Source organism: Delphinapterus leucas, chromosome 14 (genome assembly GCF_059928025.1).
Source record: "Delphinapterus leucas isolate spDelLeu-1000000601 "Yukka" chromosome 14, BTC_Dleu_Yukka2, whole genome shotgun sequence".
Taxonomy (NCBI): domain Eukaryota; kingdom Metazoa; phylum Chordata; class Mammalia; order Artiodactyla; family Monodontidae; genus Delphinapterus; species Delphinapterus leucas.
Genome location: NC_143142.1, coordinates 81,095,672 through 81,116,727, shown reverse-complemented (window position 1 = coordinate 81,116,727; position 21,056 = coordinate 81,095,672). Strand labels below are relative to the sequence as shown.

Sequence of the window (21,056 nt, the reverse complement as noted above, 5' to 3'; positions counted from 1 at the left end):
TGAAGTCCATCTTGTTTAACGTATCATTTAAAGCTTGTGTTTCCTTATTTATTTTCATTTTGGATGATCTGTCCATTGGTGAAAGTGGGGTGTTAAAGTCCCCTACTATGAATGTGTTACTGTCGATTTCCCCTTTTATGGCTGTTAGTATTTGCCTTATGTATTGAGGTGCTCCTATGTTGGGTGCCTAAATATTTACAATTGTTATATCTTCTTGGATTGATCCCTTGATCATTATGTAGTGTCCTTCTTTGTCTCTTCTAATAGTCTTTATTTTAAAGTCTATTTTGTCTGATATGAGAATTGCTGCTCCAGCTTTCTTTTGGTTTCCATTTGCATGAAATACCTTTTTCCATCCCCTTACTTTCAGTCTGTATGTGTCTCTAGGTCTGAAGTGGGTCTCTTGTAGACAGCAAATATATGGGTCTTGTTTTTGTATCCATTCAGCCAATCTGTGTCTTCTGGTGGGAGCATTTAGTCCATTTACATTTAAGGTAATTATCGATATGTATGTTCCCATTCCCATTTTCTTAATTGTTTTGGGTTCGTTATTGTAGGTCTTTTCCTTCTTTTGTGTTTCTTGCCTAGAGAAGTTCCTTTACCAGTTGTTGAAGAGCTGGTTTGGTGGTGCTGAACTCTCTCAGCTTTTGCTTGTCTGTAAAGGTTTTAATTTCTCCATCAAATCTGAATGAGATCCTTGCTGGGTAGAGTAATCTTGGTTGCAGGTTTTTCTCCTTCAACACTTTTAATATGTCCTGCCAGTCTCTTCTGGCTTGCAGAGTTTATGCTGAAAGATCAGCTGTTAACCTTATGGGGATTCCCTTGTGTGTTATTTGTTGTTTTTCCCTCGCTGCTTTTAATATGCTTTCTTTGTATTTAATTTTTGACAGTTTGATTAATATGTGTCTTGGCATATTTCTCCTTGGATTTATCCTGTATGGGACTCTCTGTGCTTTCCGGACTTGATTAACTATTTCCTTTCCCATATTAGGGAAGTTTTCAACTATAATCTCTTCAAATATTTTCTCAGTCCCTTTCTTTTTCTCTTCTTCTTCTGGAACCCCTATAATTCAAATGTTGGTGCGTTTAATGTTGTCCCAGAGGTCTCTGAGACTGTCCTCAGTTCTTTTCATTCTTTTTTCTTTATTCTGCTCTGCAGTAGTTATTTCCACTATTTTATCTTCCAGGTCACTTATCCGTTGTTCTGCCTCAGTTATTCTGCTATTGATCCCATCTAGAGTAATTTTCATTTCATTTATTGTGTTGTTCATCATTGTTTGTTTGCTCTTTAGTTCTTTTAGGTCCTTGTTAACTGTTTCTTGCATTTTGTCTATTCTATTTCCAAGATTTTGGATCATCTTTACTATCATTATTCTGAATTCTTTTTCAGGTAGACTGCTTATTTCCTCTTCATTTTTTTGGTCTGGTGGGTTTTTATCTTGCTCCTTCATCTGCTGTGTGTTTTTCTGTCTTTTCATTTTGCTTATCTTACTGTGTTTGTGGTCTCCTTTTTGCAGGCTGAAGGTTCGTAGTTCCTATTGTTTTTAGTGTCTGTCCCCAGTGGCTAAGGTTGGTTCAGTGGGTTGTGTAGGCTTCCTGGTGGAGGATACTAGTGCCTGTGTTCTGGTGGATGAGGCTGGATCTTGTCTTTCTGGTGGGCAGGTCCACGTCTGGTGGTGTGTTTTGGGGTGTCTGTAGACTTATTGTGATTTTGGGCAGCCTCTCTGCTAATGGGTGGGGTTGTGTTCCTGTCTTGCTAGTTGTTTGGCATAGGATGTCCAGCACTGTAGCTTGCTGGTCGTTGCGTGAAGCTGGGTGCTGGCATTGAGATGGAGATCTCTGGGAGATTTTCGCCGTTTGATATTATATGCAGCTGGGAGGCCTCTTGTGTACTAGTGTCCTGAAGTTGGCTCTCCCAACTCAGAGGCACAGCACTGACTCCTGGCTGCAGCACCAAGAGCCTTTCATCCACATGGCTCCTTAATTTGGGATGATTTGTTGTCTATTCAGGTATTCCACAGATGCAGGGTATATCAAGTTGATTGTGGAGCTTTAATCCGCTGCTTCTGAGGCTGCTGGGAGAGATTTCCCTTTGTCTTTTGTTCTCACAGCTCCCAGGGGCTCAGCTTTGGATTTGGCCCCACCTGTGCGTGTAGGTCGCCGGAGGGTGTCTGTTCTTTGCTCAGACAGGACGGGGTTAAAGGAGCCGCTGATTCGGAGGCTCTGGCTCACTCAGGCGGGGGGGGGGGGGGGGGGCGGTAGGGAGGGTCACGGAGTGCGGGGCGGGCCTGCCTGCGGCGGCAGAGGCCAGCGTGACGTTGCCAGCCTGAGGCCCGCCGTGCGTGCTCCCGGGGAAGTTGTCCCTGCATCCCGGGACCCTGGCAGTGGCCGGCTGCACAGGCTCCCCGGAAGGGGGGGTGTGGATAGTGACCTGTGTTCGCACACAGGCTTCTTGGTGGCGGCAGCAGCGGCCTTAGCGTCTCATGCCCGTCTTTGGGGACCGCACTTTTAGCCGCGGCTCGCGCCCGTCTCTGGAGCTCCTTTAAGCAGCGTTCTTAATCCCCTCTCCTCGCGCCCCAGGAAATAAAGAGGGAAAAAAAAGTCTCTTGCCTCTTCGGCAGGTCCAGACTTTTCCCCGGACTCCCTCCCGGCTAGCCGCCACGCACTAACGCCCTGCAGGCTGTGTTCACGCCGCCAAGCAGAAGCCCAAGCCTCAGCTCCCAGCCCCGCCCGCCCCGGCGGGTGAGCAGACAAGCCTCTCGGCTGGTGAGTGCCGGTCGGCCCTGATCCTCTGCGCTGGAATCTCTCTGCTTTGCCCTCCGCACCCCTGTTGCGGTGCTCTCCTCCGCGGCTCCGCCACCCGCAGTCTCCGCCCGCGAAGGGGCTTCCTAGTGTGTGGACACTTTTCCTCCTTCACAGCTCCCTCCCGCTGGTGCAGGACCCGTCCCTATCCTTTTGTCTCTGTTTATTTTTTTCTTTTGCCCTAACCAGGTACGTGGGGGGTTTCTTGCCTTTTGGGAGGTCTGAGGTCTTCTGCCAGCGTTCAGTAGGTGTTCTGTAGGGGTTGTTCCACGTGTAGATGTATTTCTGGTGTATTCTTGGGGAGGAAGGTGATCTCCCAGTCTTTTATTATTAAGTATGATGTTAGTTGTAGGATCTTTAGAAAATTTGCTTTTGACCTGGAGTGGAGATTATGGCCCAATAATCAACTTGTAGTTTTATGTTTGTTTTCCTAATTCATAAATCCAAATCCATAAATGCTTTCAGATTTGCATTATATTACTTATTTTATAGGTTTGATAACTTGAAAACGTTTTGTTTAGCAATGCAAGTGACAGAAAAAGCACATCTTTCAAGAAATCAGTAAAATCCAGTCTTCATCCATATTGGTAGGCTTTTACATCAACTTCTTTTTCATGCAGTTGTAATAATTTTTCAGAATTACTTCAGAATTATATTTCTAATCAGGACATAATTCTCTTGGATATTGTAAATGTTTCCTGTCTGCTTATCAGAGGAAGTATTTGATGTTGAAAAGGGCTGAAATAGTATGTGTGACTTTATATGTGAGTTTGTTTTACATGTGAAAGAGGGTTGTAAACTGAGGTCAAAATGTCATAAAATAGAGAAGAACAAAGAAATTGTAATAAAAATTGCCCATAATGCCATCATCCAAGACTAACCATCAACTCAGGAAAACTATTTAATAGGAGTATATATATGCCTTCATTTTATCATTCTATCAGTTTTTTTCATACTTTATTTTTTACAGAGTTACAGTCATGTTGTAATATTGTTTTGTTACCTGCTTTACCACTTAATTACTATAATTTTTTAAAATCTATAAATGGTCTTTCTCAACATAATGATTTAAATTATTTCCTGTTTAGGATGTTTCAGTATTTCCTTTATTTTTATCTATCTTTGCTATTTTCAGTGGTGCTATAATGATGAATTGTTTTGTGCATTAATCCTTTTTTTACATTTGACTGCTTCAAATAGCTTTCTAAAAATGAAATTTATGAATTTAAGATTATGATCCTATGTCAGGCATTTTATACATGCTGCTAGATTAAACATTATAAACATTTTAACATCATATTTACACTATAATTTATCAACTTTGTTTGGTTTCTTTAAGAGTACGAAGATGGTGATCTGTCATCTTGGATCAACAGGGAGAGGTTTCAGAATTATCTTACAATGGATGGCTTCCTCTTGTATGAACTTGGAGATACCGGTAACAAGCATATATACAACTCTCCATCACACTACAAAACTTTTCCTTACTGATTACTTCAATCTGTAGAAAATGAATTTTTTAAGTTCTATTTCATAATATCATTCCTTCTTTCAGACCTGAATGCCACTTCAACTTTATGAGATTATAGATTAATATTAACCAAAGAACATACCTTTGCATGTGGAATAAAGATTAGCTAGAAAGGGTTTACTAATAGAAGTGATAGTGACAGGGAAAACAGAGCCTGGAGAATAAGGAAATGAGAAAAAATAACCAACCAGAAAGCTGTCCGCCGGACGCTGATTTTGTAATAGGAGTTGGAATACAAATTAGCACAACCTTTGAAAGCCTGCTTTTACCTGTGAAGAAAATATGGGCATCAGATTGGCATGGTTTCTTGAAGTTACGTAATTGAAAATGATAAGCAAAGCAAATATAAATACAGATGCAAAACACAAAGCTGTAAGGAACAACAGCTGTAAGGACTGGTCTAAAATAGATGTGAACTACAAAAACTGTAAGAAGCTAACCATGTAAATTTTAGGAGGAAGTGTTCTGTAAATTTATAATGAATTACAAATAAGAAATAAGTCATGGTTATTGTTGCCACATTTGCTTCCATTCACAACTTTATGATAGTTGGATGAACGTATAGTTTTAGATTAAAAGAATGGGAAAATGTTACTCAAGGCTCAATTTTTTAATCTCAGAAATAATAGGTATAGAGTTGCCTCTTCATGATTTCCTGCTCTTGGATCTGGTTAAGAATACAAATTAGAAGCGCTCCAACACATTTTTCTGTTACTTTGTAACTTTCACAGGATGGTATTTGTTCTGGTTCCTGAGCCTTCTTTTAATGTTCTGTGTCTGGTGATGCTTCTGTCTTTGCTTTCCTTGCAGAGGGAGGTGTGTGTTAGTGTTGGAAGTTGACATGGATACTGTCAGAGACTGTGGGTTTACCTGCTGATTCATGCAGGCCCGCGTGAAGGGAAAAGGGGGAGAATGTAGGAATATGGTAGTTCTGCTCTCAGTACAGCATCGAAGGAGGTGGCAATTAAAATAGGCAGCTTTGCCAAAGCTCTTCAGTGTCTTCTCCCAGATTGATTTGGAAAGAAGTTGGCTATGGCAGTGTTTCTTTGTGTTCCCAGTGTAATTGCCCTGGTTGGGTGTCAGCTTCGGCTGTGCCCCACTCGTGGTCCTACCTGGACACTTGTCATATAAGCCCCGCAACAGACTCCTGGCCCTCGGTGGCTTCAGACACCTAGTGTATTTTCAGGACTTCTGACGACTGCAGGTCCCTGCATCTTCCGACTCGTGCTTACTTTCCCGTTTTGTCTCACTCTCTCCCATCTCCGGCCACGCTGACTGTTCAGTTTCCTGAAAAGGCTGTGTATCTTGCACCAGAGCACCTTTAAACATTCTGTTTTCTTTGCCTGGAAAAGTGTAGTGAATTTATATTCATCTGTCAAACTCAGACCAAATACTGCTTTCTTAGGAAAGTCTTTCACTAACCCCCTGGAACTACATTAGTTTGCTCTTATAAAATGTTCTTTTATAAACCCCATGTCCCCGTCCTCCCCAAGTCTTCTGATTGTTAACCACACGTCTGTGTGTGTGTGATTGTCTTCCCCAAGTGCAGAGCTGTGTCCGTGTGCTCCTCACTGTGGCCTCGGGAACTAGCCCTGTGCCGGGTCCACTGCTCAGCGCCCAGTGACTGTGAACTTAATACGCGAGAAACCCCCTGTGTCGGCCTGTGGGAAGATGCTGGACATGTTGTAGGCATTTTGAAAAAAACTCATGAAGCACTTTAAATTAAAGGCATAACAGTAAAAACCAAACACTGAACAGTAAATGCAGTAATATTTCAAGAGGGGAAATAAACATTATGAACTAATGTTTTTAGCTGAGGGTTAAAAGAAGCGTCAAGATTGTGTAGAATTTAAAGTTTGTATAGAATTTAAGTATGAAATTAGAGAAGATATGGGGATGAGATTGAAAGATTGTCGATTTAATCCTACATTTATGTACCTACTCTGAGCCGGAAACTATCCCAGCATTTTTGTACATGTAATCTCATTCAACTCTCCAGATGACTTTGAAATAGATAATAGTTTCTAAAATAAGTTGGCGTCCGCTGAGGTTAAGGCACGTGGCTAATGGATGCTGTGCTTCACTGTTGTTCTCCCAGGCCTGGAACATGATAGACCCTGCTGGATTGCAGGGTCTGGTCTTCTGACTTCCATACCAGTGCTCCGGTTTTTACGTCACGCTGCCGTCCTGGAGGATGTCAGAGATGAATATGATTTATGTTCTGTTGAGGGTTAAATAAATTTGAGTCAGTTTTATTTTGTGCATTAATTACTAGCAAACAGTGGCCCGTGGTACCAAAGGGAATAACATTGTAAAAATCATTTTCTTGTTCTATACCATTTTTTCAGAGCTGTAGTCATTCTTAGTATATTTCTTTTATCAACTGGGTCCTTATAGTTTTAGTTTTCAACAAAATACTTTAGTGTGCGGGTTGTGTGAAAAAAATAACAGTTTGAGTATATGAATTGTTAAATATTTACTGTTACTGATATTTACATTTCAGGGATGGGAGGTAGGTGGGAGTTTATCACTTGGAGTCAACAGTTCACTGTTTCACTCTGTTAAGCATAACATGTTTAAGATAATTGGAATTGAATTCTGGAAACTATATACTGTTTTCCTATTCATTGCTACAGTAATAATTGAAAAGTTTAATGAGGGTTATTGAATTTAGATATGTCATTCTTAATTTCAGGAAAGCTTGTGGCTATTGCAGTAATTGATGAGAAAAATACATCAGTTGAACATACCAGGTATGGTGCCTTGAAATAGTTTTAAGCTTCAAATATCATCCAATTCAGATAAACATGGCTTCAGATAAACTTGACATAGTATCTTACTTTTCCTGCAGTGTTAGATATTAGATAAGGCAGCATATATGATAATTGAGTAATTATATTTTTCAAGTTGATGAAATGGAATATTCATGTATTTTTTGTTTTCTCACAGATTAAAGTCAATTATTCAGGAAGTTGCTAGAGATTATAGAGACCAGTTCCACAGGTAGGTGTTTGCATTCTGGAAGGCTCCATTATCTTTGTCTAATTAGGTTTTGTGATACAGTAAAGCAAACATAGGAGTATTTCATACTTTCAAAGATGAATCAAGGAGCTGAAGTGAATTACAGCATGTAGCATTTCAGTATGAATTGTTTGAAGTTTACTGATATATGTCTTACAGGTTAAAAAAAAAACTTGTAATTTGTATCATACCTGAGTCTTGATAGGATTGGGGATAAGTTGGTGGTAAGAAAATACGCACATACAGGCATATACCTCAGAGGTGTGGTGGGCTTGGCTCCAGCCCAGCGCAGTACAGCAAGTCGCATGAAATTTTTGGTTTTATTTAACATATAAAAGTTACGTTTTTGTATATTAAGTGTGCAGTAGCATTGTGTCTAAAAACTGTACGCACTTTAAAAATGCTGACCATCATCTGAGGCTTCAGTGAGTTGTAATCTTTTTGCTGGTGGAGGGTCTTGCCCCAATGTTGATGGCTGCTGACTGGCCAGGGTGGTGGTCACCGCAGGTCAGGGTGGCTGTGGCTTTTTCTTAAAATGGGACAGCGGTGAAGTTTGCCTCATCCATTGACTCTTCCTTTCATGAACGATTTCTCCATAGCGCTGGTAGCATTTTACCCATAGTCGAACATCTTTCAAAATTTGAAGCAGTCCTCTCAAACCTTGCTCCTTTGTCAACTAAGTTTATGTAATATTCTGAATCCTCTAAATGTTGTCATTTCAACAGTCCTCACAGCCCCCTCACCAGGAGTAGATTCCTGGAACCACTTTTAAGGAACCTCTTCGTCTGCTCATCCGGAGGAAGCAGCTCTTCATCCATTCAGGTTTTATCACAAGATTATACCAATTCATTCACATCTTCAGGCTCCTCTTCTAAGTCTAGTTTTCTTACTGTATTCACCACATCTGCAATTACTTCCTCTCCTGAAATACTGAACCCCTCAAAATCATCCATGAGGGTTGGAATCAGCTTCTTCCAAACTCCTGTTAATGGTGATATTTGATCTCTTCCTGTGAATCATGAATGTTCTTAATGGCATCTAGAATGGTGAATCCTTGCCAGAGGTTTTCAGTTTACCTTGCCCAGATTCATCAGAGGAATCACTGTCTATGGCAGCTGTGGCCTTAGGATGCGCGTTTCTTCAATAAGAAGACTTGAAAGTCAAAATGACTCCTTGATCCATGAGCTGCAGAATGGGTGTTGTGTTAGCAGGAGTGAAGACAGCATTAATCTTATTGTGCATCTCCATTAGAGCTCTTGGGTGACCCAAGTGCATTGTCAATGAGTAGTAATATTTTGAAAGGAATCTCTTTTTTTCTGAGCAGTAGGTCTCAACAGTGAGGCTTAAACTATTCACTAAACCATGTTGTAAATAGATGTGCTGCATCCAGGCTTTGTTGGTCATTTGTAGGGCAAAAGGCAGGATAGATTTAGCATAAATCTTAAGGACCCTAGTATTTTCAGGATGGTAAATGAGCATTGGCTTCAACTTAAAGTCACCAACTATGTTTGCCCCTAACAAGATAGTCAGCCTGTCCTTTGAAGTTTTGAAGCCAGGCATTGTTGACTTCTCTCTAGCTAGAAATCCTAGATGGTGGCTTCTTCCAGTATAAGGCTGTTTCATCTACACTGAAAATCTGTTGTTTAGTGTAGCCACCTTCATGACTTATCTTAGCTAGACCTTCTGGATACCTTGCTGCAGCTTCTACATCAGCACTTGCTGATTCACCTTGCACTTCATGTTACGAAGATGGCTTCTTTGCCTAAACCTCATGAACCCACCTCTGCTAGCTTTAGAGTTTTCTTCTACAGCTTCCTCTCCTCTCTTAGCCTTCATAGAATTGAAGAGAGTTTGGGCCTTGCTTTGGATTAGGCTTCGCCTTAAGGAAATATTGTGGCTGGTTTGATGATCTACCCAGACCACAAAAACTTTTCTGCATATCAGTAATAAGGTTGTTTTACTTTCTTACCATTCGTATATTCACTGGAGTAGCACTTTTAATTTCCTTCAAGAAGTTTTTCCTTTGCATTCACAACTTGGCTAATTGTTTGCTGGAAGAGGCCTAGCTTTCAGCCTATCTGAGCTTCCAACTTCCCTTCCTTACTAAGCTTGATCTTTTATAGCTTTTGATTTAAAGTGAAAGACGTGGGACTCTTACACTTGAACATTTAGAGGCCATTGTAGTGTTATTAACTGGTCTAATTTCAATATTGTTGGGTCTCAAGGACTAGGGAGGCCCAGGGAGAGGGGGAGAGAGAGAGATGGGGGGAACGGCTGGTTGGTGGAGCAGTCAGAACACACAAAACATTTATTGCTTAAATTCGAGGTCTTGTGTGGGCACAGTTTGTGGCACCCCAAACATCACAATGGTAACATCAAAAATCACTGCTCACAGATCGCCAGAGCAGATACAATAATAATGAAAAAAGTTCGAAATATTGTGAGAATTACCAAAAATGTGACACAGAGACATGAAGTGAGCAAATGCTGTTGGAAAAATAGCACAGATAGACTCACTCAAAGCGGGGTTGCCAGAAACCTTCAGATTGTAAAAAGCATAGTATCTGGCAAGTGCAGTAAAGCGAAGCCCAATAAAAGGAGGTTGCCGGTATACTCATACATTTGAAATAAAATTAGCTGAGCAATCACAAGTCAGATACAGACAGATGACGATTTTCATAGGAACTCAAAGAATAATGGAACATAAAAAACAGGTGATATTTTTTCCTGTATGCTAAATCAGTTTGTTACTGTCATAAAAGACAGTCAATATAAATTTGTTACATTACTTAATTATTATGTCCTTTTTATTCTAAGTCTTCTAATAATATATCAATGATATATGTATTTCTTGTGTTACACAGTATGAAACAAAACAGAAATGTCTTAAAATTTGCTTAATTTGTTACGTTTGTATCTCAAAAGCCAGTAGGATTCATACTTTTTTATATTTATTGTATGTGATTGATATGTTAAATGTTTACAGTGTTTGCATGCTTACCAAACCCTAAATTCAGTGCTTTGTATTTATCTTTTTTTTGTATTTAATATTGTCCTCTCTTTCTCTGTTCTTTTTGGTTGTTGTTGATTAGGGATTTTCAGTTTGGCCACATGGATGGAAATGACTATATAAATACCTTGCTGATGGAGTAAGTAAAATGCTAAATGACGAAATGATTTTGCTATCAACTCTATCAATTTTTTTTTTTTTTTTTTTTGCCACACTGTGTGGCTTGTGGAATTTTAGTTCCCTGACAAGGGATTGAACCTGTGCCCCCTGCAGTGGAAGCACGGAGTCCTAACCACTGGACCTCCAGGGAAGTCCTGATTCTATCAAGTTTTAAATTTCTGTTTTTCAGAGACAGGCAGGACTAATAGCTGAAAAAAGCAAACCTTTGTATATGCTAATGCAGATATTCTCCCATTAAATATTTACTTTAGTTTTTAAATCTGTATTTGAAACTTATTAAACTTTAAAGTTCTCTATACTAAAAAAAAAAAACCTCCCAATTTAATGTTGACAATTTATAGTATTTTGGAAAGAAAACATCATTCAAAAACTTGTAAACTTTGTAGTTTCTGTTTAATATGAACCCTAAGTTCAGTTTTAATGAATAAATGTAACTTAAGTAGAAAATTTTTAGCATTCAAGAATTGCTATTCTAGAAGAATTTAACAGACGAAAGTAAGTTTATAGGAAAACTTTGTAGCTCTAATATAATATTGATTATGCTTATGATGTAAAGATCTGATTTGTCACTTCAGAAAGTTAGATATTAGAAAACATTTACCAGACCTATACTGAATAAGTTTCAAATAAAAGCCTACTCTATTCAGCGGACGTTTAGTGAATATTTGCTGTAAGTCACACACTGTGTTTGGCATTGCACTGTTGATGCAAAAAATGAGTAAATTATAGAGGCCCTGTCTTCAGATGCTCACGGTCTGCCGGGTGAGACAGCACGGTGACTCCAGCACTGTGTGGGAAGGCCTGTGTGGTATGGAGCTCTGGAAGCACGGAGAGACCCAGCCACACCAAAATGCACAGCAAGGCGCAGGGGCTCAGGAAACGCTTGCCACAAGAGCCGGTAATTAAGGGAGAGTCTAATGAATGAGAAGTAGCTGAATGAAGAATGCAGCGAGGTTATTTCAGGCAGAGTGTAATAGCAAACACAAGAGTGTTTGGAAAATGGGTCTTAAAATAGCCTGGACGTGAAGATGGCGGAAGCCCTCCAGAGCTTTACCAATTCATAAACCCAGAATAACATTCATAACTTTCAGGTAAGAGCCTAAAATTACGAAGTAAAGTACCTTTATTCATTTATAATCAATTCATTATCCTTATTCCAATAAGAATTTGAGAGGGTTTACCAAAGACATAAAGTACCAGATGTAATATATAATGAAGAAATCAAGACAAAGGGAAATAAAATAAAGGATCTATACAATTACTAAAGGTACTTAAACAATTTGAATTTTTAATACTCAAGACAAAGTAGAAAAACATTGTTCATACATTTCCCATCCCCTGTAGAATAACTGTTGCTTATAGGAGTATGGCTGACCTTGTAGAAACCTAAGAGAAATTGCTATGCTATATAATCTCATAAAGGGGGGGCACATTATAATAGAAATATATTTTTAATAGGATCTTTACAGTATATATAGTAGGGACTTCGATACAACCATTTATAATGTCCTTGGAGGCAAGCCAATAAAGTGATGCAGTAAAACATTTTGGGCAAGAGGCCAAAGCAATTTGCATCTGATAAATAACTCCTTGATTCAGGATAATATTCAGAATTTCTAGAGATGGATGGACATTCCTTCATGAGTATTATTTCTAATGTGAGTTGTGAGATAGAAGTTTTGCTGCAATTATGGTCAGAGAACAATAATCTCTGCCACCAACCTTATTGTTTGGTTTTTTTAAAATTCATACTTGGCTTTTTTTTGAGAGAAGAGAGAAGGCATATAATGATGGCTATATAATAATCGAAAGTCCTTAACGAGCACTTACTCTGTGACCAACACTGTACTGAGTTGTCAATGTATGTTTTCTGACTTTTACACTAACTCAGTAAGGTATAAGTACTGTTATTTCCATTTTATATAGATGAGGAAATTGAAATTTCTTAGAAGAAACTCAAGGAAGTTAAATAATAAGCCAAAGGATGCTCGGCAAGTAAGTCAAAGAGATCCAGTCCTCAAATGCAGATCTCTCTTACTACTGTAAGATCAGTATTGACACATAAATTAGTAGAATTTAATAAGTATTGATGCCTAAAAGTTATAACTTAGGGCAAATACGTGATATTATATAAGATAGTTAACACTGTAGCGTTGACGATGTTTTTTGCTTTTTCTCAAAGTAAACGGTACTCTCAGACCTTTGGTCTATTAAATTATTTTGTGTTTGATTTTTGTGAGTATAGTTAAGAGGGAATAGGATGAGGTGCTATTTTTCATCGTTATTCATATGGAATTATTTCAGAACAAATTGTTTCTAGTTCAGCTGTGTGTTTAACTTTTTCATAAGATATATTTTTATAGGAAGACCAGGTTCTACTTCATTCCATAAAAATAGAATTTTGCTACTGATGCAGTATGATGATAACTAAACTGCTATAAGTTAAAAAGTTGTCTCATGTTTTTATAAACAAGAATGAAGCTAAGATTTTTTTTTAGTTACAGTTAATTATTGCCTAACAATAATACTGGATAACAAAACACCCTGATACCCAGTGGCATAAAACAGCAATCCTTTATTCTCTCTCACTCGTCTGGGCTTGGCTAACCTTAGCCGGGTACAGCCAGACGTGGCTCCAAGCTGCCAGTTAGGTCCAGGTCTACCCTACGTGTCTTCCATGTCCTTGACCCTAGAGGGATATTTTCCTGGGGGATATTCTTCTCATGGCAATAGCAGAAACACAAGAAGGCAAGCACATTTCAAGCCTCTGCTTCAGTCATTTCTGTACCTTCCCACTGGCCAAACCACACGGCTGAGCCCAACATCAGGGATCATGTTTTGCCTCAAGAGAGAAGGACGTGGTGTGGGGAGGGATAGAGAATTATAAACAAGAAAGCAACCTCCTGGACCCAGTTACTTATGTGGTGATAATACAGTGCTGTAAATTGTTTCTACTGTAGAGTTTTGTGCTTTTGCATAATACATTCATATAGACATATGAATAACCATAAATTGATAATGTAGGTGGCATACAGAATTAAGCACCTTTTTATGATTATGCAAAACCCTATTCTTGAAGGGATAAGAAATTATTTGAAGTAAATGACACATTAGTAATATTATGGTTTTTGTCTGCAAACTGAATTGACGTCTAGTATATCACTGAAGCACCCAAGAGGATGGGGTGATTATACCATAGGGTAGTGGGTGTTCAGAGAATTTGGAATAGTATTTATTGAATGTGTATTATGTATTGATATAAGGAATGTGCTGGATATTTAACTTGAATTTTCTCATTTAACTTCTGTAGCAAGATAGGTACCCTGCCCCCCACACCTTTATTCATTTATAAATGAAAAATATTAGACTTAAAGTTGTGGGAAAGCATCAGATCCGAACACAGGCAGTGTAACTCTGGAGACCATGCTGTTCCCTCTCTAGTTGCCTGAACGCCCTTTAACTGAGGTGGGCTGTATATGATTAAAGTGATGGTATTTAAGATAAACTTGTGGCCAGGAATTATATTGCCCAAAATTGATACTTCATACATAATAATTTTTATCCTTAGGTTTGATCGTGAATACTCATTTGTCTGATGTTGTATACTAATAGTTTTCATAAATGTTAATTTAGCTATTTTTTAAATTGATGCAGTTTGAATTTTTCTTTATGTAAACAAAGGAAGGCAAAGCTATTATAGCTCCCTCCTTTTGCACTTCTAGTTATTTAGATATAATTCAAATAAGTATCAGAATATTTGTTGTCTCTGTGTTTAACATGTATTTTGATTTCTTTTGTTTTTCTATTTTCAGTGAATTAAAAGTCCCAACTGTGGTTGTACTGAATACTTCAAACCAACAGTACTTTTTACTAGATAGACAGATTAAGAATGCAGAAGACATGGTCCAGTTCATTAATAACGTTTTGGATGGCACAGTAGATGTGAGTTTTTGCTTTAATTGCAATGGGGTGATGGGAGGAGGTGGAGGAGAAATGAGTTATGTTCTTCTGATTCTCAAAGAAAGAGTCGGCCATCACCCGGGGTGAGGGGCAGGCCTCCATCCTTGCTTCTCTCACATGATAGGCAGTCACCTTCCCCAGGACCTAAGTGGCAGAGGCTGCTAATGGGTGGAATGTTATTTGGAGGACATAGGTTGTCATAGTGATGGGGGGAGGTGTTACTGGCATTTAGAGTCGGGGACTAGGGATGCTAAGAGGTCTGCAGGGTACAGAGCTATCCGATAGTGAACTTCCTGACTCTTAGTACCTCTCTGGATTCAAGAATACAATTGCATTAAGTTACTTGGATTGGTTTTCTAAAAAAGCTGTGAATAGCACCACAGTTTCTTAAAAGATCAGGAAATGTATTTAAAACCAGCCCCAGTGGAGTGTTCCAAATAAAATCCTACAAAATATTTCTCAGAAATGATGAATGGATAATCTTAACTGTTTTTTTCTGTAAACCATATTGCAGTGATTTTCAAACTGGGTTGTAGCCCGTATTAGAGGGTCATGAAATCACTTCAGCAGGTTGTGGCCAAAATGCATCTTAATTCAGTAAACTAGAATAAAATAAGAAGAGAAGAGGCTTCAGTGCTTTTGTGAAGTGTAATTATTACTTTGTGAGACTTGTTTCAGCTTTACACAAACTATATTTGAAAGTTGCCTCACAGAGTAACAAGTATTTCTTCTTTGGAAACACTCTTGATCACTCATAGTAGGAATTTTATATTTGTGAAAATAACACTTGTTGAAATGATGCTCACCTGTATGAGTGAGAACCCTTCTATTTGTAAGTTAGTGAAATTCAAGGAATGAGCCAGACTTTAGGCATGGCTGAATGCAGGGATTTGATGGATTTTCATCCGGAATTTTTCTCCCTCTGCCTTCCAGCACTTTTTTCTTTTTGGGTTTCATCATCGGAGAGACTTTCCCTGCAGGACAGTGAGGATATCCTGCAGCAACTGTAACACTCTCAGCTAAACTGAAAGCTGGGCAGGCCGGCACTTGGGTGGGTCAGCCTCAGCCGAGCTGCTTGGACTGTGATCAGGGAGGATGCATTTTCAGAGGAGAATCAAACCGTGTTCATACAAGAGAGCAGAAGGAGGGTGGGACAGAAAAACCAGTAAATATTTACTCCGTGGCTCTTTCAGGTGCTCTGTGTAATCTTTTGTAGTCAACTCTTGACCAGCAATTGTAAGATTATCTAACAGAAAAATGAAATAATAGTACTGAAATAACAATTGTTTTTTTCTTGTTAAATTTAAGGCCCAAGGAGGGGATAGCATTTTGCAGAGATTGAAAAGAATAGTATTTGATGCCAAATCTACTATTGTGGTAAGTTGTGACAGTGTGTTTAGTGTCACTAATAATTGAGACTATATCGGTATAAGGTAAAATCTGGAATTTCAAAGGATTCGGTAAAAATACATATTCTTAACTTGCAAGATAAGAACTAGTACATATTTACGTTAAGAAAAGATACTAATCAGGTGGATATTAAGTTTCTCCAATTATTCATTTCTGTATGATTGGTGAGTTAACTGGAATTCAGAATCACTGAACCTGGTAGCATGACTTAAAGTGTTTTTCAGAGTTTCTTTCCTCCTCCTGCCCTTCTCAGTCCTTGGATCTGAAGCCTTCTTGCTGAGAACTCTAAGAATCTCTCTTACGATCCCAGCTTCCACTGTCAGTCAGCCTGACTGCAGGGCAGCCCTCAATTTGTTGGAGCCTTAAACTTAGTTCTAGTTGTCTATCTTGAGCTCCTCCACGGGTATTTTCGTTCATTACGGCCAAAAGCAAAACAGAGCTAACCTTCTGTTGGTGGGAAGTAAAGTCACGCTAATAACTCATTAGTTGCTCCGTGCATCCTTCAGTTTGTCAGTGACCTTCTTTCTACGGATTGGGCCCTTATCCCATTATGTGTGGCCGCTGCACTAGCCTCCACTTGGTCTTCACGCTTCCTCTTGCCCTGCCTCCAGTCCTCTGCCTAATTAGTATCACTAAAATAATCAGTTCTGATCACTTTCCTTCCCTTTTCCTGTGATGCCCCTCACAATTCTCTGTCTGTCTCACATATTCTTCTCCTCAGTCTTTGAGCTCACACTGTACCCTGGCCTGCCTTGTTCTTACGCTTAAATTTCTGCCTCAAAACACCTTTATTCTGTGATGCCTTTTTCCATTATCTCAATCCAAAGTGACCCTGCTCTCCTCTGAACTTGTCTATTTAGTTCTCAAGAGTTACAGTCACAATCCATAGAATATATTATAGTTGAAAAACCTATTCAGTTAAATTGCTTTTACTTTTCTGGGAGCCGAGGAGACAGTATATAAACTGAGGGAAATTATTAAGTTAATGTTGCTTTACTACTAACCAGACAAGTAAAAATTATTAAAAATGTTATGTGAAGAGAATATTGTATGGTCAATAACCACCCTTCTCCATAGCAGATTCCTATAGCCAGGATATAACTGTACAGCTCTTGGCACATAATAGCCATCTCAAAGAGACCTTTGTGATTAATGTGAGAAAAATAAACATCTTTTGAAAAGGTAGTGGACAATTTGGTGCCTTTTTCTGCTGCCAATAGCTGGTTATACATACACACATACATGGGTAGAAACGTTCTAAAGGGCCTTTCACATGATAGTCACAACGGAAATATTGACATTGATTCACTGGAACTAAAAGCAAGTTGGATGGCAGCAAGAGGAAGAAATCTGTAGTGGTTTTGAATTCATTTGTGCTTTTTATATCAGAATACAAATGAGGGATGTGACTATCTTTCCACAGTCTATATTCAGGAGCTCTCCACTTATGGGCTGCTTTCTCTTTGGCCTGCCACTGGGCGTCATCAGCATCATGTGCTACGGCATCTACACGGCTGACACAGACGGGGGTTACATAGAAGAACGGTATGAAGGGTCCAAAAGTGAGACGCAAAGCCCAGAACCGGTAGAAGAGAGCAAAGAAAAACAGGAGCCCAGGAGTGGGGACTCTCTGGTGCCTGCAGTGCAAGAACCCAAAGATGTGTTAGAAAAGAAGAAAGACTGAGACGTTACCAAGATAAAATATTTCATAGGATTTCAAATTATTAAAGAGTCTATTCATTGAATTTAGACATTTAATCATGACCTTTACAGAAGAGAACATGGTGTTTGTATTTTGCTAACATCAACTGCATGGGTTATAAAATAGTCCTTCCGTAAATGGGGAGATGTTTGGAGCAAAGAGATGAAACGTTTGTCTAAAACAAACAAAATCAAAACACTCCATCAAAGTTTACCTTATAGATGTTGTTCTACCAGATCAGTTCTATTTGCATGTTTCTCTATCTGAATATTCTGTGACAAAATTAAGATTCTTGGGCAGAATATTTAAATTGGCCAGGCAGGTAGAAGATACGTGTGTGATAGAGAAAAATAACACCTCCACCTCCTACCATCCATTCTCCTCATGTTTTGGATAAGATTTATATGGACAAAATTAAGTCTTTAAAATTTAGGCACTTTAAGGAGAACTAATAACTTTTTCCAAGGATCAGATTAAGATTATGAGATAAAATAATTTGGTTTTATACAGCATAGTGATTTTATTTTGTTATTTTTAAAGGAGAGGAAATGTTACTTTTTACCTTTATACTCAGTTACATTATAAAACTTTCATACGGGCCTATATCGTGGGAAAAAAAGTAGTCTTATGTTTAATCTTTGCAGCAGAAACAGGATTTACTTGGATCAGTGATTTCAAATGATGCCCTGGACACTGAGAAGGTGTCTCAGCCAACACTGCAGGAAGGGAGGGGGGTCTCTGTCACCCCTACACTGCTTTCACCAGAACAGCATACTTTTACTTCTCTGTTTTATATATTGGGATTTCGTCTAAAATTTTTTCTTTGGTAAAAAGCTCCTGCTGCTTTTTAAAAAGTAATATATATCATGTTTTTATTTTATGGTATGGTAACTTTATAGTAATTTATAATCTAGTGTGTGTGTATGTATATCTATATATACACATACACACATACATATACACATATGAAATTTATTGACATACATCTGTTATGTAATATTATGGGCGTGTCTGTGTTCATAATGAGTAATGAGTGGCATAATCAGCCTGTTAAAGAAACTTCATGTCCAGTGATTAAAGACATCTGCCAGTTACCTTCTCCGTCCTCCCTGTTGTTATCCATTTCAGCTAATGACCTCTCATCTTCTCTCCATAACGGAATGACATAGGAATTCTATCCCAAGTTATGTACAAAAACTGGTGTCTTTTAAATAACAGTGTGGTATGTTTATGGTAGATTAGTTTATGTTTGAGACCTTCATTTTAGCTAAGTTTAGGATTTTTATTAAGTGACTATAATCTGGGTGGTTATTCATTGAGTTATGAAACATTTTTAAATGTTTCATCACTTTAAAACTATGTAATTCATGGTCCTGATAGTGAAGCTGTTTAGGGCTGTGGTCCCCAGGGCAGCCTGGGGCTATTTCTGATGCCAAGCTGATCACTACTAACCGGAGGCTCTTGTGCTTTTGTCCTAAGGAGTTACTAGGAATTGCTCTCTCGTACCTTTCAGTATATAGTCATTACTTGTTCTTGATGTTTGGCGCCCCATTATTATCATTTTTATAAATGAAGCACGTATGCAGTCCCAGGAAATTTCACGAAATACTAGAATGAAATGTTATTCTTAAATGGAAACTGGAGATAAATGCTGTTAATTTAACAAGGAAATTTCTCTCTAAAGAGTAATGAGAGAGTCTTTTGGAAAATAGATATTAATGTTGGCAGCAGTCAAGCTTATTTTGCAGCTGCGAAAAGCTTAGCTAAATACAGATGCCTCACGTTAGTCTCGGCCTGGTAGGGAAGTTACAGCTTAGCCACTACCAGTGACAGGAGGAAGCTGTAAAAATGTCATGGCTTCTTTCTTCATGTTTATCACTAACAGATGTCTGTTATCTGCGTGGTTTTGTCTTTTGTCAAGCACACCTATAAATTAAAGACCAAAACAGGGAAAAGAAAAAAAAAGGAGCAAAGCTTAATATGTATCAACAAAGTCCAGTGTTCTTTGTATTTCGAGATTTTCTTGTCTATAAATTAATGCCTTAGTTCTCTGTTATCTTTTTTCACAACACTATACTGTTGCCCCATATTCTTATTTGTGTTTTCAGAATGTGTCTATTTGGGAAACAAAAAGTGTAGATGGTTTGTAAGTGAATAATTTTTTTTTTATTAAAATTTTGCTTTTTACTTGTCTCTACTTTAGGATATTGTCACAATATCCTCACAAAACAAGTTGAAAGTTTTTGCTCACTAGTATGGTTTTCCCCTCAATGTGATAGCAGCGTTTACTAGAAATGCTGTTTTCGTTTTAGGAAAAATTACTTCAAAATAAAGGAAGGTTTCTTAATGAATCTTGTAGAAGAACATAGATATCATCCTAATTCAGTGATGAATCTCACTGTGATTACATATCAATAGGGGGAATACCCTTCAGTAAGTCGGAGTTTTGCCTTCTCTTTAAGTTGCAATAAAGTTCTGTTTCTGACTTCTAATATTCAAGATGCTAGATGCTTGCTGTTGCTGAATCTGGTGCTCAGACAGTTTTTAAAGATATTTCAAAGAGAGAAAGTGCATGTTTTTATGGAGCAGTGCACCTCATTATAGCTTGCCGTCCTTTTTGTTTCATTGTATACGTTAATATTTCTCTATATCTGAAACTTAGGTGGATTAGACCTGGAGTTTTCACTTGCTTCTTTATACATAGTGCTCCCTGGTATCTGAGTTAGAAATAACGTGAAGAGCCAAATGTCTAGTGGCTGAAGGACGGGTCTATATGAATAGTAAATAGTAAAACAATTAGCTATATTGTTTTCATTCAGTGGATATTTGTTCTTGTTGATATTTCTTGTGTTTTGTTTCAGGGGCTTTTGGGTTTTGATTTTGCAAAAAGTAATTAAATATTTTCATCTTTGCTTCATATGATATGGAAGTAGGACAGGGAAAAATCACTCAGCTATTCTTTTTATATAGAGAGTGTTCAAATAAACAAGTGTAGGATGTTAAGACTATCAATTAATTGGTGGGATTAGGTTTGCCATTTTATTTTTATAAATATATATTTTTTCTGAATGTGTCTGAGTCCAAGAGTGGGCAAAAAATAATTTTCTACTTTGGACTAATCTATAAAGGGTTTTGAAAGTTTGTGTTACTAACGCGTTGAATTCATGATATCCTGCCTTAAGGCACCAATTGTAAATCTTCATTTTTCTAAAATAAATTAATTGAAAACATGTAACCGTTTGTTATTTTTACCATTTATCTTTTGGTTGTCTGGGATGTAAATAATTCTCTATGCAAAGCAAAAAGGACAGTTGAGACTTCATCTTCCACAGTGGTTTTTTTTTTTTCCTTTTATTAATTGTAAGTTATTTGTAATTATAGAAACATAGTTTTAAAATTTAAACAGACTTGATAGAGATAAGATTGTAATCTAATTCTTT

General features: G+C 38.1%; 1 protein-coding gene across 4 annotated transcripts in view; it reads left to right on the top strand.

The window, feature by feature from the left end:
- The window catches only part of TMX3 (thioredoxin related transmembrane protein 3), a 69,123-nt gene that overhangs the window by 30,277 nt on the left and 17,790 nt on the right, over positions 1 to 21,056 (top strand). For 2 of the 4 annotated variants that reach the window (XM_022584306.3, XM_089895302.1), the window contains 7 exons: positions 4,142 to 4,240; positions 7,029 to 7,086; positions 7,283 to 7,336; positions 10,447 to 10,503; positions 14,357 to 14,486; positions 15,813 to 15,881; positions 17,338 to 20,846. In XM_022584306.3, coding sequence (XP_022440014.1) covers positions 4,142 to 4,240; positions 7,029 to 7,086; positions 7,283 to 7,336; positions 10,447 to 10,503; positions 14,357 to 14,486; positions 15,813 to 15,881; positions 17,338 to 17,598 — 728 coding nt within the window. In that variant the 3' untranslated portion in view covers positions 17,599 to 20,846. Of the gene's footprint in view, positions 1 to 4,141; positions 4,241 to 7,028; positions 7,087 to 7,282; positions 7,337 to 10,446; positions 10,504 to 14,356; positions 14,487 to 15,812; positions 15,882 to 17,337; positions 20,847 to 21,056 lie in introns of those variants that run through there. The other 2 variants (XM_089895300.1, XM_089895301.1) reach the window with 1 other exon arrangement.